General features: G+C 41.9%; 1 protein-coding gene across 2 annotated transcripts in view; it reads left to right on the top strand.

The window, feature by feature from the left end:
- CSMD1 (CUB and Sushi multiple domains 1) overlaps nucleotides 1-25,825 on the top strand; it is a 2,980,041-nt gene that overhangs the window by 2,419,526 nt on the left and 534,690 nt on the right. For both annotated transcript variants that reach the window (XM_073675393.1, XM_073675394.1), the window contains exons 39-40: nucleotides 1,487-1,556; nucleotides 3,505-3,621. In XM_073675393.1, the coding sequence (XP_073531494.1) occupies nucleotides 1,487-1,556; nucleotides 3,505-3,621 (187 nt within the window). The remainder of the gene's footprint in view (nucleotides 1-1,486; nucleotides 1,557-3,504; nucleotides 3,622-25,825) is intronic.

Genomic DNA, 25,825 nt, shown 5'->3' with positions numbered 1-25,825 from the left:
TGTTTATATGTGGTGGTGGTGTATGTGCAGTACTCTTCCTTTTAAGCATTAATTCTAGGAGAAAATATGGTGACACATGGAGAAAACAGATATCAAAGGACTAAGGTCTCTTTCAGACTTTCATTTTTTCCCCATCAAAAAAATTGAATAATTTACACTAGAGTTTTTGATCAGATTTTAATCCTGATATTAATCAGTGTTTCATAAGTAATTTTTTGTAAGGAAAAAAAAAATTGCGAAGCTTCTCCTACCCAATTCAATGTTAAAAACTGACAGAATGCAAATTGCAAAAAGATGGATTCTGTGTGCTGTCCATCATTTTCTTGGACTCTTAGATTTGTTCTGTATGGGCGATTTTTAACAGTGACTGCGACCAAAAATTGACATGTCTCTGTGATTGTTTTGTGGTCACATGGTCTGTGAAAAACATGGACATGTGAACAGCCCTAAAGACTACATTGTGGTATGTGATAAACAAGAATACAACACATGCATGAAAAAAATGAACGTCTGAAAGAGGTATAAAAGTGCACATGGCCTGATTCATCAAGACCAGTGTTGTTCACACCAGTTTTAATGAGGAGATGTGCTGGAGTCAGATGCTCCTGATTTATGAAAAGGTATATGCTTTTTTTATGAATAAGAAGAATCGGACAAGTGGCAGAAATCTCTGTGAGTGCTACACCACAAATTCTACTCCAGTTTCTGCTGGAGTGAGATTTGTGGAGTAGAAAACGCCACTGCTCATCATAAATTTGACAAGTGGCGGTCACCTTGTGGTCTCTGTCTTATCCCAGCTCTCTACCCACTTTGTCAAAATTGGGCAAAAATTACTTGAGAATGCCAGAAGTCGCAAAATTTTATCACAGCCTTGAGTGGTACCAAAATGATGTGACTTCTCAAAGCTTTTTATTCCAGAATACTGGCATAAGAATTTTATGAATTGAGCATAGTGTGTAAATCCGAAACATTATGTTGGTGCTACCACACATGCCCTGTGAACATGGCTTAAAGCGTAATTAATAAAAACTTTAGTCATTGCCTTTTTAACTAGGACTAGCAGTGAATGATAACTTGAAAACAAAAATGAAAGCTTGCAATTTTGCTTATTGATAAACTATCTACTATTGAACATTTTCCACATATAAACCAATGAAAAATAGAACATAAATCTGGTTTTGCCCATGTTTGTCACATAAGGCAAAAATACAGCTCTATATTTAGATAAAGAATCACTGGCAAGTTGATGTCACTAAAAAAATGATACATGCTTTGAATGGTTCAGAAAAAATGTTCCAAGAAGAAATATGATGCGTTTTGATGGGAGAATATGACTTTATTCTGCCGGTAGACTGGAGGTTTTCATAGAGCACAAATTGAAGCAGAGAACTCTGATCTGACACGGCACTGTACTTTAGGTTTTATCATTCAGCTGTTTGATGTAACTCTTTTATGTTCCTGAGCAGTTTTCTTTTGACATCAACAGGGACATTCGCATATTTCATGCATGCCTGGGACAGTACGACGATGGAATTATCCTTCACCTCTTTGCATTGGTAAGAGTCTGTACTGTCTAGTGAAATTTCTTAGTATTTGATAGTAGAAATGTTCATTGTTCTTAGCTTTGAACTCATGTATCATTGTATAAAAAAAAAGATAATTTGATCAAAGATAATGTATATGAACAATGGAATAATTCCATTTTGGCTGAGATTAACTTGTGTGATTCACATACATGAGCACTGCAGCCAATTACTGGCCACAGAGTTCACACCAGTATGTCGATGTGACATCAGCATTGCAACAAGTAAATAAAGAGTGGCAAGAATCTAAGGAGCTGTAGTACAGGAGATGTAAATTGTATATAATACATTGTGGCTTTTTTTCACTTTGAAATGTTTTAGCTATCCCTAGACCACACTTTAAATGTTTTGACCCACAAATGAAAGATTTTTTCTCGTCTTATTAAATGGGTAAAATTGCTAAGTGATTGAAAGAACAAGCTCTTTTGCAGCTTAATTTAAAAATCCTGACTATGTAAGGAATTTGCGAGCCAGTAAAAGTCAAAACAATTTCTGACTTCTATTATGATATATTAAAAAAAAAACCTTGATATTAACCCCTTCCCGACATTTGACATGGATGTATGTCAAAAGTCGTGTCCCTGACTTTGATGTGGGCTTGCACGCCGAGACCACATCTTTCCCCGCACATACAATTATGTGACGGAAAAATAAAAAAATTATGGCTCTAAGGAATAAAAGAAAATAAAAAAATGAAAAATTGCTCTGAGGTGAAGGGGTTAAAACATGGACAATGTATAAAGTTTATTAAAAAATTCTGTAAAAATAAAACATGCCTATTATCTACTTGTTCCCATTTCTACATGTATGAAAAAAAACGAAACAAAATTTAAGAGGATGCGCACACAAAATCCCTCTACTATCTCCACAACCTAAAAGTATTAAAACTAATATAATAAAATAATGAAAAATTGTAAAATTAAGCTTCTAGGTTCAAGCTAGTGTTGATACTACACATATCCAGCTGCTTACCTAGAGGGTAGCTCTCATGCTCCGGGAGCTAAGTGCCAAGAAGGGCACTAAAAATACACTCAGCATCTGCCAGCTATTTAGATGACGGGGTAGGGTTATGAACTGGATCCATGCCCCAAGTGAGGTCTAGCTCCAGGATGACTCTGTTGAATTGATTTAGACTGGATTCATAAATGAATTAAGAACTGATAATACAGTAAATGCACAGCCGAAAATATTGTTATCATGGACCTAACATTAAAGGGTTGTTGCATTTTTCATATTGTGGCATTATTGTGCTTTAACAATAAGGTAACACTTAACATTGTTTTACCTTTAACACAATGTAAGGTATATTATAAAGATAAGACAAATTATTAAAAAGCAGAGAAATATAATTAGTATTATATTTTAGATAAGAAAAATTGTTCCTTCCAATATTGCCTTTAATGTCAAAATGATTAATTATTCCTAAGCAAAAGCCATGGTTAGCTGATGCTATATTAGAATGTCCTAATGTACAACACAAAATAATTGAAAATACTCAGCATATTGGAAAGGCAGATTGTTGCTGGGCTTGCTTTACATCTGTATAATGCTAAAAGTAAAGCATGGCTAGAAATAAAATGTCAGTGAGGTCCATAAAACATTCAAAGAAAAAAATAGGAAAATACATGTGATATTTTGCTTTCCTTTTTCATTCGATTTGGAAAACTATTATTAAAATTAGCATAAATACTTTTAAGGAAAACATCCACTTTTGCTATAAAAAAAATAAAATAATGCAAATTAGCTGCTGTGTTAACACACATCAATGCACAGTCATTACTGTTAAAGTTCACCATACAGTTGTGCTGGCTTTTTATGGTAGGCATTGAATACAAGCTTTAAACTTGGCCAAGAAAAGAACACTAAACTATTGGTTGAATTACTTTGCTCATTTCCTAACTGTTTTTTTTTTCTCTTTAAGCTAAATGTGGTGGAACATTAACAAATCTGATTGGAGTGATTTTAAGCCCTGGTTTTCCTGGAAATTACCCAAGTAACTTGGACTGCACATGGAAGATTTCATTACCAGTTGGCTATGGTTTGTATCTTTATTAATCTAGTAATAACTTTTCTGCAGATTGTGAAAGGGCAAATAGCAAAACAACTATAGTTCTTAGTAAATATCAAAAAGTATTATTCTTTAGCCACGTTCACACGTTCAGTATTTGGTCAGTATTTTACATCAGTATGTGTCAATCAAAATCAGGAGTGGAAAAATCAGAAGAAAAGTATAATAGAAACACATCATCACTTCTGTATTTATCACCCACTCTTGGCTTTGCCTTACAAACACTGATGCAAAATACTGACCAAATATTGAATGTGTGAACTTGAGCTTAAAGTCAAACTCTATTTGCCATTTATTTATTTTAAATCATGTGCAATGCATTGCATGCATATATTTTTGTTATATAACTGTATAGAAAGAAGGGAAATTATGTTGATTGTAATATAAAGTAATTCATAAACAGTATATAAGGGCTAAATGTTTTCGTTGAGATTTGAGATGAAGTCTTTAGTTTCTGACAAACATTAATGTCATGCTTACCAACATTTGTATCCCAAACCATTGGACTGCACTCACATTTGCCCACATGTCTTTCAATGAAAATTAGCATAAATATTGCCCGTTCTGTGGTTTCGTCTACTTGCTAGTGAAAGTCTAAATTATGGGAAGTGTGTCCAGAAACTTGTTGGCAGTAGACAAGCTCCTTTCAAATCTTACCTTATCTAGGTTGCAATAGTAATCTGTATCTCACTCATGGGCAAGAAAAGAGTAAAAAATACTATTAAACATCCCCTAAAGTTCCAGTCGCTCCCATCATACTTTACAATGGTCACTTTTTTTTACTAAAAAATATGGCAGGCCAATAATAGTTGTCAAACCGCATGGGGGTGGAGGGGGCGCCAAACTGAATTCTTGCCCCCGTTGCTGGAAAACCTAGATCAAGATTTGTAGTGTCTAAAGATATATCCTTTTACTTACTGGTTTAAAGAGAAACTGTTATTTTAATTTTTATTTAATAAATCAATAGTACAAGTTAATACAATATACTTTGTAATATCTTATCAGAAAAATCTGATTTGTTCTCCGCCAGGAATGACCACTCTTTCTCAAAGTTCTCAATTCACAGGGAAAATCTGTCCTTCAGTGAAGACAGATTTTTACATTACTGAGATGTTTGCTTCTTAAGATATTTTTTTTTCATGAGATGCACATTTAAAGTGATGACTTTACTATACGGCTATACTGGCCTAAATGCTGTAGTTTAGATATTCAATAGATAGTTTTGTTTAGTCTACCACAGTGATTGCCACGTTTTCCCCAAGGAGTCATTTTGTACTTTTGATTTCACCACAATGGATTATAGTCTTAATACTTCAATATGACTTAATGTAACTCCTAATTAGATTTAGTGTCAACATGACACCGCTTGTGTTTTAGTTTATATGTTTTATGGTACTCTGTTATATTATGCTAATGATTTTCTGTAACACTACATAAACTTATGTCATTGTTTGTGAATATGGTCGAGAGCTCAGATTTCAGAATCCTATCAATGCTGTTTTTTTTAACTAAAACAACCACCTGTCTTTCAAAGACACAGTTAGCTATTCTATATAGAACACAAAAGAAATGGAAAACTTACTTATAGAGGGCTAAAAACATCTTTATTATGAATAATTAAAATAATTATATTGAAACAATATCACAGAGAGTATCACAAATGGGGGATACAGATGCAGAAAAGAAAAAGTGGGTACACCTGGGTGATATAATGTATGGTACACAGTATATTCCATATGGGGTCAATTACATAAAGTGCGTCATGCAAAAAAAAAAAAGACATGATGTCAAACCTCATATACTGAGGATAACAAGTCAAACATAACATGAAACACAATTATTTATAATATATAATACGGAGTGATATAACCGTAAATCACGGCAGCATATGCATGATATAAACCAAAATATGAAAATACCACACATATGGAGACAGAAATTGAAGTTAACATTACCTGAAGTGTACAGGACCAGGTATTCACCACACACGATGCGCTTCTCACACTGAACTGTTTTGTCTAGGGATGATGAGAAGCTGTTAGGGAGAGGTTTTTAAAGCGTCAATAGCCAATAGAATGAGGGCACATGTTGGCATTTACCAGTATATGGAACAGGAGTTACTTAAGAATATCATGGCACCCATGACATCAGCATCACATGAACCAATGGCGCTGAGGAGCGGTTACTCCCTCATTCAGCAGTGGACAATCCCGGAAGTCGGCGGCATTACGGGGCGGTCATGTAACATAGACACAAGACAGAAACCTCAGTAGTCATGACAACCGCATTCAAAAATAGGCGGTCACAAGAATCAACAATGTTACGGGGCGGTCATATGATATAATTACATGACAAAGACCCTGGTTGTCATGACGACCTCATCAAATAGTGCGATCATGTGCCATAATCTCCCTAAATACACAGTCATATAGTCCAGTCACATGTCAGAGTAATTGATTAAAGACAATTATCACAAGGAGGGAAGGAGAAAAACCATAAAATAGAAATAAATATGAAATAAAATAAATAAAAAGGCCACAATAAGGTGCAAATGTATATACAGTGGGGAAAATAAGTATTTGATACACTGCGGATTTTGCAAGTTACAAAAAACTTGCAAAAAAGTTGTCTTTCCTACAAAGAATGGAGAGGTTTGTAATTTTTTTTCATAGGTACACTTCAACTGTGAGAGACATGAAGCTAAAAAAAATCCAGAAAATCACATTGTATGATTTTTACATAATTAATTAGCACTTTATTGCATGAAATAAGTATTTGATACAATAGAAACACAGAACTTAATATTTGCTACAGAAACCTTTGTTTGCAATTACAGAGGTCAGACGTTTTCTGTAGTTCTTGACCAAGTTTGCACACACTGCAGCAGAGGTTTTGGCATACTCCTCCATATAGATCTTCTCCAGATCTTTCAGGTTTCGGGGCTCTCGCTGGGCAACATTGGGTTTCAGCTACCTCCATAGATTTTCTATTGGGTTCAAGTCTGGAGACTGGTTAGGCCACTCCAGGACCTTGAAATGCTTCTTATGGAGCCACTCCTTAGTTGCCTTGGCTGTGTTTTTTGGGTCATTGCCATGGTGGAAGACCCAGCCACGACACATCTTCAACGCTCTTACTGAAGGAAGGAGGTTGTTGGCCCAAATCTCACGATACATGACTCCATCCATCCTCTCTTCAATACAGTTCAGTCTTCCTGTACCCTTTGCATAAAAGCACCCCCAAAGTATGATGTTTTCCCCATCATGCTTCACGGTTGGGATGGTGTTCTTGGGGTAATACTCATCCTTCATCTTCCTCCAAATATTCAAACACAGCGAGTGGAGTTGATACCAAAAAGTTCTATTTTGGTCTCATCTGACCACATGACATTCTCCCATGCCTCCTCTGGATCATCCAGATAGTCATTGGTAGACTTAAAACGGGCCTGGACATGTGCTGGCATGAGCAGGGGGACTTGCAGGATTTTAATCCATGACTGCGATGTATCTTTTATACAGGTAATAAGTTCAAACAGGTACAATTAATACAGGTAATGAGTGCAGAGTGTTACTGGTCCAGGTGGAGGTGCAGAGAGCCGGGGTCCAGATCCAGGTTCCACAGCGCCACTGGGTTGAGGTACCGCCAGAGCGGGTGCCACTCGGCAAGAGACGGACACAGATGCGGTGGACAGCTTGTCCAGGTGGGAGTTGACAGTCCACAGATAGGACAGGATAGTCTCCTGTTGGGATCTCTGACGTGAGACCTCCTGGTACAGGTTAGAGAGCGAAGGAGCCTGTGGGCCACAGGGTTCCATGGCCTGTGCAAACTGTTAGAGGTTCCACCACCCGGACCCATGTGCTGCGGTGCAAAGAGGGACCAGAGGGCGGTAACTAAGTGCCTACTCGGACCGACCCAGGTCACACGGCGGCTCATTCGACTCCATGAACCAGGGAGGGGTCGGGCAGGTGAACCAGGAGCCACTCTGGGACCAACCTTCTGTGAGAGCAGATGACTCCCACAGGTCAGATGACAGGAGCTGACCGGTACAGTGGATGAGCATGAAGGAAGGCTGACGGGTGGTCCGGGTGGATAAGCAGGCTGGTACGGCAGATACCCAAACAGGTGTTCTGGGTAGGCAAGCAGGCTGGCACGGCGGGGAACTGGCAGAGACAGGTGCTCCAGGTAGGTAACCAGACAGGCTCGGCAGATAACTGGCAGGTGCTCTGGGAAGACAGACTGGCGGGCACGGCAGGTTACAGGCAGGTGCTCCAGGTAGGGTGGCTTGAGGGCACGACTGCAGACAGACTGGAGGAGAGAACAGTTAGACAGGCTGGCAGGCAGGACTGACAGTCAGCGGGACCTGAAGGCTGTAGCAAGTGTTAGCACACAGAACAACAACCTTGCACAGGCACCTCCATTTTGGAGGAGGTGCCTTTTATGGGAGAAGTCCTCTGACCATAGGCCGAGGACTCTATAGGACGGTGCACGGCCCCTTTAAGAGGGAGTAAGCACGCGCCCTAAGCACAGTGCCCGGGAAGCTGCATGCGGTGCGCGCCACAGCAGCAGGGGAGCAGGAAGATTCCAAACCTGGACCGTGGTAGTGAGGGGAACAGAGTCTCTGCCCGGCAGGAGGCAGAGACGCTGATGCTACACAGAGTTGGAGGGCTTCCTAAAGAAAAACTAACAGGTCCATGAGAGCCAGAATTCTTGTGGGTTGGTAGGTGATCAAATACTTATTTCATGCAATAAATGCAATTCAATTATGTGAAAATCATACAATGTGATTTTCTGCATTTTTGTTTTTAGATTCTGTCTCATAGAATTGAAGTGCACCTGCAATAAAAATTATAGGAATCTACATTCATTCCAGGTGGGAAAAGTTTCAAAAAGGGTATCAAATACTTATTTTCCCCATTGTATATACATAAATATAAATAAAATAGTTCCTTTATAAGAAGGGGATAGAAAATAAAAAATAAAGACATATGAAAAGTGAAGTGATATGATGAAAAAGGTGACCACTGACTTTATTAGATGAAAAGTGACCACTGTACATAGGAAATAATCTACTACAAAGAAGTAGAGCAAATACTTACAACAGTGAGTATACCTGTGGGGCATATATTTTCAATTTATAGGTGCAGATATACACCGACATGCTCTTCTATATAATTAAGAATTTTTCAGATTCAATCTCTTAATGTAAAATAATTCAATTCTGATATTAAGAGATACCTTATTTTACAGAAAATGTGGAAGTCACATGCTGATATAGTATTTCTGCAAGATATGCAGTACATCAATCTTTTTCAGACTCCATATTTGATTTCCAACTGCTTATAAGGCCACTGATAAAAATATAACTATACTAAAGATAAGTTGTCCATTCACAGTATCAATGATAGAAGCAGATCCACAGGAATTGTATCTGATACTAATGAGTACCCTTTTAGGCTCTTTGATGATGCTGTGTTCTACCTATGCACCAAATTCAGGCCAAGTTACATTTGACGTACCTTTCCTGACTATCAAGTTCCACTTTGATTATAGGAGAGTATTCTATCACCCTATTTTCTGAAATTAGGGATAGATTTACAAAATATAAGCCACTTTGCTCCCACCCACCCCTGCTGTTAAGGTGTTATGTGACTCTCATCTAATTTCCATAAATTAGTCTGGTCAAATGGCTTATTTGACTTATTATTCTTTATTTTTTAGAGCACCATTGACTCTTTGTTGCTGTACATTAGAAGAGATTACATACAAGATACATATATAAAATATGATGAACAAACTAATAATGATAGGCTAGTACAAAAAGGGGAGGGTCCTGCCCTTGTGGGCTTACATTTTACAGGAAAATGGGACTTATTTGACTTATGGCATGTAGGTAATCCTACAGATCGAGAATTTACCTTCTACTCTTACCACCCATCAGACACATTTTCACATAGACTATTTCCTATGAAAAATTGTATCCTCTGATTTTAAGTCTCTAAAACTATTGGCTCTATCACAAGGTCAGGTCATTCCCCAATTGCATTATCTCTAAAACTTGCCTCTCCTTTCATTGATATGCACTTCAAAACTACTTTCCTGAGAACTCATCCTCTGCCCCATCAGTTGGAGCACTGTGGAGAGCTTAAAAGGTATTATTTAGAGAGTGGTGGATTGCCATTTCTTCTTGATTGAAAAAGGATACATAAATGGGCCATATCCTATGTGAGGAGAAACTGAGATAAGCCCCAGATCTTGACTGGCTATCTGACCTACCAGACAACTGCTTTAAAAGTTATTGAAATACGGAATAAGCTAAAGAGTTTCTTCCTTGTAAAGGCAGGAAGACAATTTATTAGTCTAAACAATGTTTTACCAATGCAGGAATAAAGCTTATTTTTTACTAGATAAACAACTGAGCAACTATTCCATTAATCTGGTTCCATTTTGCTATTAGCAGATAGGACTTTTGCTAAACAATCCAACTAAAATAGCTAAACTTTTTATATTTACTACTCCTCACTTTATGCACTCTCCTCCCAACTATCTTTAGATACTAAAATGTGAAATGACCTAGACAGTTATCTTGGTTCATGCTCTTTTTCTATTATTTATCAGAATGTTTTAGCCTAATTGAAACAGGATGTCACTGTTGAGGAAATTGTGGTAAAGGAACTACGGGGAAGCTGAAATGTATTTTAAAAATTATGGGGATATATTGGCTAATATATTTAACGCCTATGACAGGTGAAGTGATTCCTGATACTTGGTGGCGCAAATGAATTTCAATATTAGAAGAATGAGGTTCTATCAAGCCATGTCAGTTGGTATTATCATAATGCAAGGAGCTTGATTCTTTTCTCAATTTGGCTTATTTATTAGTTACTAAAAGTAAAACAAAAGCATCCAATAAAATATAAGATATTAAAAGTGCTAAAACAAACGCATTTTCGAGTTTGAACCAAAGTCTTCATGAGACTTTGTGGCGGTCATATGTCACAATAGTCACCAAGGCCAGGAAAGACCCTTCCATATGCTCAAACTGCTGCCCAATCAGTCTGCAAAACATTGAATCATTTTCACAAAACTTTTTGCTAATTGCTGGAGTTACTGGCATGCTCAACTGGGCCAAAAGGACCTAGGTGTTTTTTTTGTCACAGACAGGAATTTCCTAGGGAACTAGGAAATTAACAAACCTGGTGATATGGCCAATATGAGTGGTTTGAAGTCAATAGTACTTAGTATAGATGCACAAAAGGCACTTGATCAGTTAAGTTGTTCCTTCATGTTTCATGCTCTGAGGCATTTTGGTCTTTCAGGTCCATTCCTGAATGTACTAAATGACCTCTACTCTTCACCCAAAAACTCTGTTAGACTCCGACATGCCCATTTGTCTCATTTTTATTCCTGCATTGTGACTCATCAGGCATGTCCCTTTTTATACATCTCTAGCATTGAGCAACTGGCTGAACAAATTAGGGATTATACTAATAGTAGGAGGATAATAATCCAAGTCAAATCTTGTAAAATTTTGATGTTTGTGGACAATGTGTTGCTAAATTGACAAACCCATTGATTTCCTTTTCTAGTTTACATATGTCCTTAGACAGAAGCACTCCCTCTTTATGTTCTCCAAATGACAATGGATAATTTAAAAGCTTGGTGAGAGAATTCACATGAGTATCTAATTAATTTTCCCTCTGTAATTAGAGAAGTCAATATACATATTAAAGAATGGAAAACTCTCCATACTGTGGGTACGGAAAGTATTCAGACCCCTTTATATTTTTCACTCTTTGTTTCATTGCAGTCATTTGGTAAATTCTAAAAAGTTCATTTTTTTTATCATTAAAGATATATTTTATCATTAAGATTATCTGGTCTGATGAGACGAAGATAGAACTTTTTGGTGATAATTCTAAGCAGTATGTGTGGAGAAAACCAGGCACTGCTCATCAGCTGCCCAACACAATCCCAACAGTCAAACATGGTGGTGGCAGCATCATGCTATGGGGGTGCTTTTCAGCTGCAGGGAGAGGATGGCTTGTTGCAGTTGAAGGAAACATGAATGCGGCCAAGTACAGAGATATCCTGGATGAAAACGTCTTCCAGAGTGCTCTGGACTTCAGACTTGGCTAAAGGTTCACCTTCCAGCAAGACATTGACCCTAAGCACACAGCTAAAATAACAAAGGAGTGGCTTCAGAACAACTCTGTGACCATTCGTGACTGGCCCAGCCAGAGCCCTGACCTAAACTCAATTGAGCGTCTCTGGAGAGACCAGAAAATGGCTGTCCACCAACGTTCACCATCCATCCTGACAGAACTGGAGAAGATCTGCAAGGAAGAATGGCAGAGGATCCCCAAATCCAGGTGTGAAAAACTTGTTGCATCATTCTCAAGAAGACTCATGGCTGTACTAGCTCAAAAGGGTGCTTCTACTCAATACTGAGAAAAGGGTCTGAATACTTATGACTATGTGATATTTCAGTCTTTCTTTTTAAATAAATTTGCAAAAATTTCTACATTTCTGTTTCTTTTCAGTCAAGATGGGGTGCAGAGTGTACTTTAATTAGAAAAAAATGAATTTTTTAGTATTTCCCAAATGGCTGCAATGAAAAAAAGAGTGAAAAATGTAAAGGCGTCTGAGTACTTTCCGTACCCACTGTATGTATCTCTTGGGACAAATAGCACTTGTCAAGATGACCATCTTGCATAAATACAACTGGTTATTTTAAACTTTTCCATCAGATTTCCTGCAAATACATTTTAAGGATATACAGGTTTCCTTTCCCTACTGTATCTGGAACTCTAGGAGATACCGTATCCCTAATTCAGTTCTCATAACAGCTTCTTCTCTGGGGGAATTAGCTCTCCCTGACATTTATCTTTACTATGCAGCATCTCACTTGTGTCACCTTATAGCTTGGTCACTCTGCCTGCTTATGATTAGAGATGAGCGTTGTTCTACTCGAACTGTTCGCCAATCTCAAATTCGAGCTGTTTTGGGCGGTGTTCGAGCCGTTCGGCGAACACGAACAATTTGAGAAAAATTCGGCTGTTCGAGGTTATGTTCGATAACTGTTCGTGCACCAAAATCATAACTGGATTTTTTCTCAGTAATGATGAAAATTAATGTTAATACTCCGTTTGAGTGTACAGCGGGGTGGGGGGAGGGGCAGGGGATGGATCTCTGCAGGAACAATGAAGATCTCCATTTTTTTTTCTCTTTCCCGCATTTGCAGTGGGGAGGTGCAATCTGTCAGCCTATCAGCAGCGCACACACGGAGCGAAGTGCTTTTTTTCACACAAGCAAGGGCATGTGTCATTGGCAGTGTATGTCACATGTCCTTGCCCTATAAGACCAAGCCATTTTCCCCGTCGCCACAATTTTCTCACTGCTGCAGCTGCGTGTTAGACGGCACCGCTGTTGCTGTGTGCGCTATACCTTGTTAATTTCAAGCCAATTTTCGCACAAATATACAGATAGCTTGGGAGTAGGGAATAGCTGTGATTGCAGTCCTTTTAAGGACTAGGTTACAGCATTTCCTATGACTTTAATCAGGCAGGTCTGTGCTCTTAAATAGATAGATTGTGGGAGTAAAGACTAATTGTAATTGGAGTCCTTTTCAGGACTAGGTTATATCAGTTCCTATCAGTTTTTGCCAGGCAGGTCTATGCCAGTGCTGTGCAAGTTTTTTTCACAGCATTTGGCTGAATCTAGCAAAGCTAATCCTTTTTGGCCTATTGCAGAGTGTGTTAGTCAGTGGAGTAGCCTATCTGTGTTGCAAGATATACCACCTGTGTATAGAATACTAATTTTTTTACTGCACCTAGTGAAGTAAAATCTTTTGGGCATAGCGTCATTCTATTAGTCCATCTATACTGACCTCCATCAGGTTGCAAATTGAATATAATTTTTTTCTGCATATAGCTCTGAAAAAATATTGGGCTTCTAGCTGTGTGTGGGACTTGTTCTATTAATCCATCTATACAGACCTCCATCAGGTTGCAAACTGAATATATTTTTTTCTGCATCTACCTCTGAAAAAATATTGGGCTTCTAGCTGTGTGTGGGACTTGTTCTATTAATCCATCTATACAGACCTCCATCAGGTTGCAAACTGAATTTATTTTTTTCTGCATCTACCTCTGAAAAAATATTGGGCTTCTAGCTGTGTGTGGGACTTGTTCTATTAATCCATCTATACTGACCTCCATCAGGTTGCAAACTGAATATATTTTTTTCTACATCTACCTCTGAAAAAATATTGGGCTTCTAGCTGTGTGTGGGACTTGTTGTATTAGTCCATCTATACTGACCTCCATCAGGTTGCAAACTGAATATATTTTTTTCTGCATCTACCTCTGAAAAAATATTGGGCTTCTAGCTGTGTGTGGGACTTGTTCTATTAATCCATCTATACAGACCTCCATCAGGTTGCAAACTGAATATATTTTTTTCTGCATCTACCTCTGAAAAAATATTGGGCTTCTAGCTGTGTGTGGGACTTGTTCTATTAATCCATTTATACAGACCTCCATCAGGTTGCAAACTGAATATATTTTTTTCTGCATCTACCTCTGAAAAAATATTGGGCTTCTAGCTGTGTGTGGGACTTGTTCTATTAATCCATCTATACAGACCTCCATCAGGTTGCAAACTGAATATATTTTTTTCTGCATCTACCTCTGAAAAAATATTGGGCTTCTAGCTGTGTGTGGGACTTGTTGTATTAGTCCATCTATACTGACCTCCATCAGGTTGCAAACTGAAAATATTTTTTTCTGCATCTACCTCTGAAAAAATATTGGGCTTCTAGCTGTGTGTGGGACTTGTTGTATTAGTCCATCTATACTGACCTCCATCAGGTTGCAAACTGAATATATTTTTTTCTGCATCTACCTCTGAAAAAATATTGGGCTTCTAGCTGTGTGTGGGACTTGTTCTATTAATCCATCTATACAGACCTCCATCAGGTTGCAAACTGAATATATTTTTTTCTGCATCTACCTCTGAAAAAATATTGGGCTTCTAGCTGTGTGTGGGACTTGTTCTATTAATCCATCTATACAGACCTCCATCAGGTTGCAAACTGAATATATTTTTTTCTGCATCTACCTCTGAAAAAATATTGGGCTTCTAGCTGTGTGTGGGACTTGTTCTATTAATCCATCTATACAGACCTCCATCAGGTTGGAAACTGAATATATTTTTTTTCTGCATCTACCTCTGAAAAAATATTGGGCTTCTAGCTGTGTGTGGGACTTGTTGTATTAGTCCATCTATACTGACCTCCATCAGGTTGCAAACTGAATATATTTTTTTCTGCATCTACCTCTGAAAAAATATTGGGCTTCTAGCTGTGTGTGGGACTTGTTCTATTAATCCATCTATACAGACCTCCATCAGGTTGCAAATTGAATATAATTTTTTTCTGCATCTAACCCAGCCAATAATTTTGGCCTAATACCACAGTTTGGCCACTCAGCTCTGCTCAGTTTCCATCCATTGTTTTTTTGTGCAAACAACTCCAGAGTTGTGAATTAGTTAACCACCAAAATGAGTGGAAAAAGGCCTGCTGATGGTGGAAAGGGGAATAGGCGTGTTGGGAAGGGGAAAAAAGGTTGTGTCCGTCGGGTAGGTGTTAAAGCAACAGTAACATCTGCAGAAGAAAGACCATCTTCCAGCCAAACTAAAATGTCTACTTCTTTTAGCGGACAATGTGATAAGATCCCTTTCTTACGGCCACGACAATCGCTACAAATTCCAGATGAGGCACAAAAACAGCAGGTGCTTCAACGGATATCAAGTGCTCCTTTAAGTGGGCTCTCCTCCACATCAACTTCAACATCACAAATACTCCAGTCCTCAAAGGTGTCACCCCAATCGCACTTGCTTCCTCACAGCTCCCAAATCTCCAGCTGCCCGTCTGAGTATGAGGTAGAACAGATGGTTGAGTCTGCAGAGCTGTTTACTCATACTATAGCCTGGGAATCAGAGGTCGACTCCAGCGCTTCTGTGAATCCAGACGAGGAAATGATCTGCACTGATGCCCAGAATCTTTATGAGTCGGATCCAGGACCAGACGCAGAAGGTTCTGACCATAATGTAGACCCTCATTCCCAAACTGTAACTCCTGTTGGTGGAGACAATGAGGAAGACGATGATAAGACTCAAATACCTGATTGGAGCGACAACTTTAGTTTTTTGTCAGGGCAGGAACAGGTTGGCTCTGAGGACGACGGGTGTGATAACGCACAGGGTGATGATGATGAGGTTGGAGATCCCACTTACTGTCAACCCACAGTCAGCCAAGAGATGAGGTCAGCAGAGGAGGTGGAGGAAGATGCTAGTGACGATGAGGTCAGGTTGCGCCTTCCTGGACAGAGACGTAGTACTGGAAGCACGTCAACAACTGCATCCTCAAACACAACTCTGCCTCTCACCACAAGTCGTGGTGGCTCTTCAGGTCGCATGGGTGCTAAGCCTTGCATAGCCTGGGCATTTTTTCAGATCGATAAAGATGACCCAACTCGTGTTATCTGTAACATTTGTCAGCAAAAGCTAAGTAGAGGCCAAAAAATACATAGTTTGAGTACTTCATGCATGAACCGGCACATGGACATGAAGCATAAGTTGCAGTGGGAAGCTCAGTGTGCTACAATGCGGCCTAGCCGGCCGGGCCAACCACCGTCTGCCATATCTTGTGCATCCGCGGCCTCTTCATCCTCTGTGACTGGGGGGACAGCAGTCACACCTGTTTTGGGGCGCAGACCTGCCACCTCTTTACCCGCAACAGCCAGCGTGATTGGCAGGTCATCATTTTCTTTGGAGGTGGTAACACCAGCTGGTGTTGAGCGCTGTCCGACATTGATAGCACCACCTTTGGATCAAGGCAACCTAACATGTCCGCCTGCATCTTCCTCACAGACCAGCAGTTTGCCGGGGACACCCTTATCAACCCCGTCTAAGCACAATAGCCAGCCCTCGGTCCCTCAGATGTGGACAAGTAAAAGACCATTTCCTCCTAGCCATGAGAAAGCTAAGAGGTTGAATTTCACCATCTGCAAGCTCTTGGCTACAGAAATGCTGCCTTTCCGCCTGGTGGACACAGAGGATTTTCGAGACCTTATGTCCGTCGCAGTGCCCCAGTACCAGATGCCCAGTCGGCACTACTTCTCAAAGAAAGGTGTGCCTGCGCTCCACCAGCATGTCGCACACAACATCACCGCTTCTTTGAGAAACTCTGTGTGTGACAGGGTGCATTTCACCACAGACACTTGGACGAGTAGGCATGGACAGGGGCGTTACATGTCGCTGACTGGGCACTGGGTAACTATGGTGACAGCAGGACAAGGGGCTGCTGTCCAAGTCTTGCCGTCCCCACGAGTTGTGCGTCAATCCTCTTTATGTCAAAGTTCCTCCACTGCTTCTGCCTCCTCAACCTCTTCTCGGTCTTCCACCTGCACCCAAAGCCTGTCTGGTCATGCCACAAGCTTTCTAACTGCGCAGAAGGGATCCTGCACACCTCCTTACTATGCTGGCAGTAGGGCTAAACGTCATCAGGCGGTTTTTACATTGAAATGTCTGGGAAATGTGAGTCACACAGCTGAGGAGTTGTGGTCAGCTCTGGAGAACAAATTTCATGAATGGTTGTCTCCACTGGACCTGAAACCAGGGAAGGTCGTGTGCGACAATGCTGCAAACCTGGGTGCGGCCCTTCGCCGGGGCAATGTCACACACGTGCCTTGTATGGCTCACGTGTTGAACCTGGTTGTCCAGCAATTTTTAGCCCACTATCCCTGACTAGATGGCCTTCTGCAGAGGGCACGGTCGCTGTGTGCTCACTTCCGCCGTTCGCATCCCGCAGCTCAGCGACTTACATCTCTACAGAAGTCGTTGGGCCTGCCACTTCACCGGCTAAAATGCGATGTGCCTACCCGGTGGAATTCAACTCTGCACATGTTGCAGCGACTGTGGCAGCACCGACAAGCCCTGGTGCAATACGTTCTGACGTATAGCCTGGGCCAACGAGATTCAGAGGTGGGGCAAATCACGCTGGAGGAGTGGTCTCAGATCAGGCACCTATGCACCCTTCTGCACATTTTTGAAATGGCGACGAAGATGTTTAGTGCTGACGATGCCATTATCAGCATGACTATTCCGGTGATTTACATGCTGGAGCACATGTTAAACAGAATTCGGAGTCAGGTGGTGGCACAAGAGGAGGTGGAGGAAGTAGAGGAGGAGGAGTTGTATGCGGAAGGGCTAACATCTGCAAGGTCCAGACGGTCGGCAGCACCAAGGCGGCAGGCATGTGAGGGAGGGGGAGATGGTTTTACCAGGGCGCATGGTAGCAGCCAAACTAGTGAGGAAGGTGCAGGAGCCCAGGAAGAAGTGGAGGACGAACTGATGGAAGACTCATCAGATGAGGGAGACCTTGATCACATTTCTGTTGTGCGAGGTTGGGGGGAGAGGACAGAGGAAGGAAGCATGATTGTTACCTCGCCACCAACACAACAGGGACTTGGTGCTCCTGGATGCGCAACACACATGAGTGCCTTCTTGCTGCACTACCTGCAACATGACCCTCGAATTGTGAGAATTAGAAATAATCCTGACTACTGGGTTGCCACACTGTTAGATCCCCGGTACAAAAGTAAATTTGCAGAAATTATTTCTGACATAGAAAGGGATGCACGCATGCAGGAGTATCAGCAGAGACTGTTGCAGAATCTTACATGTGCTTTTCCACAAAATACCAGTGGTGCACGTAGTGAATCTCACAGTTCCAACTTGCCAACCGTGGGACCGTCAAGTGTTCAGCACTCAAACCGTAACAGAACCACAGTATCTGCTGGTAACATCAATTTTGCGGAATCATTTCACCACTTTTTTAGCCCATCCTTTGCAAGGCCACAGGAGACAAGAAGTCTGACACATAGTCAACGCCTAGAGACGATGGTACAGGAGTATCTCCAAGTAAACATTGAAGCCACGGCTGTGTCACTGGACCCTTGCTCTTCTTGGGCTTCCAATCTGGATAAATGGCCGGAGCTAGCCACTTACGCCTTGGAGATCTTGTCATGCCCCGCAGCCAGCGTTCTGTCTGAACGTGTGTTCAGTGCTGCTGGTGGTGTGCTGACAGATAAGCGCACGCGGCTCTCCACTGATAATGTAGACAGACTCACGTTCATAAAGGTGAACAAATCATGGATCCGAAATGACTTTTCTACCCCTGTGTCATCCTGGGGAGAGTAAAAGCTTGATGATTGGTTAAAATCACCCTACCAACCGTTTTAAGCTTTCAAATTACTAATCATGTTTATCTGTATCTTGGCTGGAAAATAATTTGGGCTTTGTAGCAGTGTGCAGCACTGATCCTATTTGGCCATCTATACTAAAGCTTCACCAGATTTAAAATTAATAATAATTTTTAGCTGCATCTAGCCCGGAAAATAATTTTGGGGCTCCGAGATGCGCAAGACACATAAGTGCCTTCTTGCTGCACTACCTGCAGCATGACCCTCATATTGTCAGAATTCGAAGTAATCATGACTACTGGGTTGCCACACTCTTAGATCCCCCAAACTTTTCGATCAACCTTTTCATTTTAATAAAGACCAAAAAAATGGTCATTTTTGAAATTATAAACATTAGCAGGTTGTTAGAAACTGAAATCAAACATTTTTCAACTCAAAACTTTATTCTAGGTGATGTTACATTTTCACATAGGACCCCTTGTTCGAAAGGAGCTTCTGAACTCTCTCGTCCATTGAATTTGTCAGGTTTTGGATGGTTTCTGCTTCAATTGTTTTGCATGAGGATAGAATACCCTCCCAGAGCTGTTGCTTAGATGTGAACTGCCTCCCGCCATCATAGACACTACTTTTAATGATGCTCCAAAGGTTCTGAATGGGGTACAGGTCAGGGGAGCATGGGGGTCACACCATAAGTTTGTCCCCTTTTATGCCGATATCAGCCAGAGATGCAGATGTTTTATGTGCAGCATGAGATGGTGCATTATCATGCAGAAAAATGATCTTGCTGTGAAATACACGGTTCTTCTTCTTGAACCATGGCAGGAAGTGCTGTTTGAGAAAATCCACATTCATTATGGAGTTCATCTTTAGCGCCTTCAGGGATCCTAAAGGGGCCGACAAACTCTGTCCCCATGATTCCAGCCCAAAACATTACTCCACCTCCTCCTTGTTGGCGCTGTAGCCGTGTTTGCGTGGGGTGTCCATCAACCAGATATCCTCCACTCCATCCATCTGGACCATCGAGCGCTGCACGGCACTCATCCTTGAACAAACAGTTTTGAAATCACTCTTCATGTAATGTTTGGCCCACTGGAGCCGTTTCTGCTTGTGTGAAGTGGATAGAGGAGGTCGACAGGATGGCGTATGCACAGCTGCAAACCTCTGAAGGACCCTGCATCTTGTTGTTCGGGGGACGTTGGAGGCACAAGCAGCTTCAAAAACTTGTCTGCTGCTATGACAAGGCTTTTTTGCCGCTGCTCTTTCAACCTGACGTAATTGCCTGTAGGAAAGAGTCCTCAATTTGCCCTTATCAGCACGCACACGTGTGTACTGTGAATCAGCTACATACTTCTTGATTGCCAAGACACTTCATCCTGATCATCGCACAATGTTGATTGTAGTCATGCCTTGACCTAAACACTCCACAATTTGTTGCTTCTTAGCAGCCGACACATCCTTTTCTTTCCCATTTTGGCAGAAAATGTAGGCTGCTTAATAATGTGGGACAGCCTTCTTAAGTAGTCTTGCCTTTCATTGGACACACCTGCCAAACTAATTAGCACAGGTGTCTGCAATTGCTTACAGTGATATAAAGAGCCCTGACACACATCACCATCAATGAGTTTAACTGACAAACAAACAAATTCTTCCCTTATCACTCCTAAACACTTTTTGCATAATAATTTGGAACGCAGTGTACATGTGCTTTTCCACAAAACACCAGTGGTTCACGTAGTGAATCTTACAGTTCTAACTTGCCAACCGTGGTCTGTATGGAGTTGTTCAATAAAGAGCCCAAAATTAAGATAACATAGATGGGAGAGGTCTCTATGAATAGGAATTCCTAAGTATTTGATACCCTGTGAGGGCCAGGCAAAAGGAAACTTGGACTGGATGGAATCCTATATGGATTTGGGGAGGGAGACATCGAGGGACTCAGACTTCGCTGCATTGATTTTAAAATTTGACCATGTAACAAAGTGATCTATTTCAGCCATAACAGCATGGATGGATATATGTGATTGAGTGATATATACTAGGACATCATCAGCAAATAGAGAGCACTTGTACTCGGTGCCTCCCACCTCAATCCACCTAATATTGGGGTTATGGCGAATTGATGAGAGCAGGTGGTCCGTCACTAGGATGTATAAGAGAGGGGACAGAGGACATCCCTGCCTTTTCCCATTGGTGATTATGAAAGGTGATGAAAATGTTCTGATGCACCCCCTGGGCCTTGGGACACCCGGAGCCGGACCCTTTTTGGTGGATGCTGGTGGTTGTAGTCTTCGTGGCGGCGACCCGGTTCCGTGGCTCAGGGTGGTCAAACCAGTGGCGGAACTATTTATGTGGTTTTGATGTTTAAATGTCCGACTATGCCACCCGTGGATTACGGTCAGAGTGAACCGCCGCTGCAGGGCAGACCGCTGAGGCTGGTGTTGTGGGTGCAGCAGAGCGTAGCATAACTCCCCATGGGAGGAGTATAGCCTCAGGGCAGTGTATGTAGAGGATGGGGGTGATGGTGCAGGGCAGCAGCAGTAACGACACGGAGTCAGTGATGCAGTCCAGGGCCTTTACTCACAGTTCTTATTATCCAGACCACGTCTGCAGGTAACGGCTGCCCACGTCGTACTGTGCTCACCAGGTGAGGGGCTCAGACAACTCCCAGATAACTTTGGAGCGCTTCACAGGACCCCCTTTGTGTGTCCTTTGTCTGGCCTTTCTTACCAACCCTTCTTTCCGGCTGCCTCGGGCCTCCTCTTGGTAAACTTGGCGCCAGTTTCCCTGACCCTATGTGGTGCCTTCCTAGCGGGTGTAGCACAGCCTCCGGTTTCTAGCTGAGGGTCGTTTCCTGCCTCCACTAGTTTCGGGGACCGGTCTCCCCCTTTGGCCTGACCCCTCCACGCAGGTGGATTCGGGCGTGCGGTGGCGACTCGCCCGTCCGCACCCCTGGGATCCCTTCATTCCTCATTCCTGGAGCCTTCTCCGCTCCTCTTCCTTCCTTCTCCCTCTTCCAGGCCTGGGCCTCTGTTACTAGGCCCGCCTCCGGAGCAGAGCTCATGCAGAGCCCCTGCTCCCTGCCACTTCTGCTCAGTCTTCTCTGCACTGAACTAAGATGGTGCCCACCTTTTATACTCCCTTCTCAATGCACCCAGGAACTGCTTCCTCCCTGCTCCTGCACTACAGGGTTCCCCTTCCTCAGTGTTCCCTCCCCCCACTCCAGCCAGGGACAGGGACTGTCGTGCCCATCTCAGAGGCATATTGGTCGCCCTGCCCCACGGCAATGTGGTGTAATGCATGCAGGTGTCGGGTCCTGATCCACACTCCATCCTTACCTGAGAGTGAGATATCACACCTCTGGGTGAGGTGCAATACCTCTGTAGCAACCGAGCCCTCAGGGTGCTACAGTTCCATTTATCTTCAGCCTAGGTGACGTATTGTGATACAGGGCCGTGATTTTGGCTATAAAAGGGTCCCCTTGACCCCTACCCCAAGCTTTTTAAGAGAATCATATATGGCGTGCCAGGAGACTCTATGGAATGCTTTCTCAGCATCCAACGAGAGTATCTAATTACAAATTTTTAACTGCATCTAGCCCAGGAAATACTTTGTGCCTAGTAGCAGTGTCTGCTAGTCAGCGGATTATCCCGGCTGTTAAGCAAGCTACACCACCTGTAGTTTAGACACTTAATTTTTTCAAAGGAAATGCTTCGGGACCATGGGATACTCAGTGAAGAGCATCAGGAGGCACCCCAAGGCATAGGGGCTGGGACTGGCAGTAGGATGCCTTGCGGTGGACAGCCGAGCTTGATCCTTATAAAAGCTTTTTAACTGCAGCAGCTTTAGTGGATGCTACTGGAGCTGGAATTACGCATCTGCTGGCATGAGACTTGTCCTCCAATAGATCCTTGTAAATGGATTTAAAGTGTATTCATTCAAATTAGAGAGACAATTTAAATTAAAAAGCTTAGAGCTGCCTCCACCACAGGGGGGCTCGCTCGACCCACCAGCGGACAGGCACCAGTATTGTGAGAGGGGGGCTGGCCATCAGGGTTCACCGCGGCTCTGGCACAAACCCGGCGACACGGAGGTGGCACGGGCATGAGCGGACTGGCCGTGTCGGCTTCTCACTTTTTGGATTTTAGAAGGGCATGACATGCCTATATCTGTGTCTCCCCCTCCTTTTACTCCTCCACCTCTTTTATTTTCGCATGACTATATGTACTTGTCACTTTTCCATGTGTTAGTTATGTCTTCTGAGCAGTTTGGCAGCTTTTGGACACCTTTGAAGGTGTTTTCTATGTGTTTCTATGTGTTTTTGTTTGCCTGCCATTGGTTTTAACGGTGTTCGAAGGTGTTCGACGAACAGTTCGACGAACAGTTCGGCGAACACACGGGTGTTCGACGAACCGAACCGAACTCGAACACTACGGGGGTGGCTCAACACTACTTATGATGGACAGAAATAGAAAACTTGTGGCTAATCCCAATCCATCCCATTTCAATGATATGGATATACTTTACAATATTCCCTCTCATAATCAATTCAGCTCAATGACCTATCAGTTTACCACCTAAAGCTCTCTTGACACCTTTTCTGTTCATGCCACATCTTCTAGATAGCATTATTTGTGTAGATACTGGGAGAACACCTGCTCAATTTGCTTGAAGGACATATTGAACACAAAATTCTTAGCATAAAAGAGGAGAAAATGTACATTTCCTATGGATATAGGTCACATGATGCCAATGTGATAATACTATTGTCAATCACAGTACCCCACTGCAATGACAGCCATAGTGTTCAACCACATTGAAAGCCAGAGTCCTACCAAAATGTTAAATATATTGTCCTACTATATTGCCAGCCATACTGCCCTTATCCTCTCCTGAGCTCACCAGTTAATAAAGGAACGGAGAAGCAGGAGTTTATTGGACTGAATCTGCTTTTTCTCATCTCAGCATTGATTCTGAAGTGAGAGTCTGGTTCAACCCAATGGTTGTAAACCAGATAGACATGTTGCCTTAGCTTTCTAATTGAGCATTAATATTGATTGTTAACTGATTGGTGATATCCTCAAGGTCAATCTGGAATATACATGCACGGTTTGTCTTTACAAACTTTGACTACTATGTGAACAATTGTCATAGCAGGGAGGGTGGGGAGTCCTGGGGGCATTGTTAATGGGTAGATTGGTTTCATCTTTCCACTAAAAGTCATATTTTATAGAAATCTATGTGTTAAGCCCCCGTCTCACATAGCGAGATCGCTGCTGTGTCACGGTTTTGGTGATGCAACAGCGACCTCACCAGTGATGCCGCTATGTGTGACACTTTGCAGCGATCAGGCCCCTGCTGTGAGGTCGCTGATCGCTGCAGAATGTCCTGGACCTATTTTTGGTCGTTGCCCTCCCGCTGGTCAGCACACATCACTGTGTGTACTCAGCGGGAGCAGCGATCAGGCTGTTAAGCATGATAAACATCGGGTTACTAGGGGCACACGCGCACTTAGTAACCCGCTGTTTATCATGGTTACGAGCCTGCTAAAGTGAGCGGTAACCTCCCGCTCACCGTAGCAGAGTGGTAACCATGATAAACAGCGGGTTACTAGGTGCACGTCTACCCCTAGTAACCCGATGTTTATCATGGTTACCAGCCTGCTCCTGCTTCAGCAGGCTGGTAACCAGGAGCAGGACATCGTGGAAAGATTCTTTTCACAATGTCGCTGCTCCCCTGATCGTTGGTGAGCCTGCCTGTTTGACAGCTCACCGGCGACCACATAGCAACGCAGCAAAGATCCCTGACAGGTAGTATCGTTGTCGGGATCGTTGCAGCATCGCTAAGTGTGACGGGGCCTTAAGATGTAACTGTTCATTGATCAGATAACACAGAGAGAATGTACATGCAACACAATGCATGCTGGTTTTATAACACTGCACTGTCAGAATCTATGACTCACTTAGAGCTTAGATTCTCCTACATTCAGGTTATTAGATCGTTACAGTTTTTAAATATACAAATAAGTGACTGAGTCAAAAAATTATAGAATTTTATTTTTTTTAACTGTCATAGAATAAAGGAAAGAATAGGATTACAACTGAGGTCACGTTGCTTAAGTCCTTTGCCTTTACATACTTGCAATTAAGAAATGAAAAACACCCTGAATGTAAAAGTATTACACGTGTGGGACACAGGGATATAGCTGATAAAATGGTAGAAGTTGCCATTGTTCTTGACACTGGATATTTAATTTAATTTAATCACATATTGAGTAACATTTAATAAAAATAAAGGTTTGCTTCAAAAACTTTTGAAATTGGGGCTGGGCTGTGTGTTTCATTGCACAGAAGCAGACATATAATTGTGCAATCTGTGAAGCTGCACAGGGTCCCCAAAAGGTAAGGGGGCCCTCTACACAAAGCCAAAGGTGGAATTGTGCAGTATGATGAACTATTGGACAGCACAGGGCCCTTATATTATTCTTGTCCAGGGGCCTTCTTCTGTCTGTGTCCACCAGTGAAATTTCATACTAGAAACTTAGTTTTTTCCTTGTTTACCACCTTCATTAACTTTAATGCTTCACTGTAAATATAACTTTTGCTGGCTATGTACCATATGTGGATATGTAAACAGATGCAAGAATGCTGCGACACAGAAAATGCAGACTAAGTGGTACAGTAAAACAAATCATTATTTATTAACTATGTACAACTCAGTAAGTCAAGATACCTGTTCTATATCAAATAGAAGACAATTAACAAATTGTTGGCAATGGAATACAGTATGGTTTTTAAGATCTTCTTTTGCCCTGGCAGTTATTATCTGTCCCTGATTCTGTCCTTATAGCCCTAGCTACTGCCCTATAAAATAATAAACTCGGCGCTCCCACACTTAGAAGTTCGACAGACGACTTA

The sequence above is a fragment of the Phyllobates terribilis genome, unplaced genomic scaffold, assembly GCF_046119375.1.
Source record: "Phyllobates terribilis strain yellow unplaced genomic scaffold, ASM4611937v1 Scaffold_3__8_contigs__length_932513732, whole genome shotgun sequence".
In the NCBI taxonomy this organism is placed as follows: Eukaryota; Metazoa; Chordata; class Amphibia; order Anura; family Dendrobatidae; genus Phyllobates; species Phyllobates terribilis.
The sequence above is the reverse complement of the archived record's forward strand: the minus strand, read 5'-3'. Positions and strand labels throughout refer to the sequence as shown.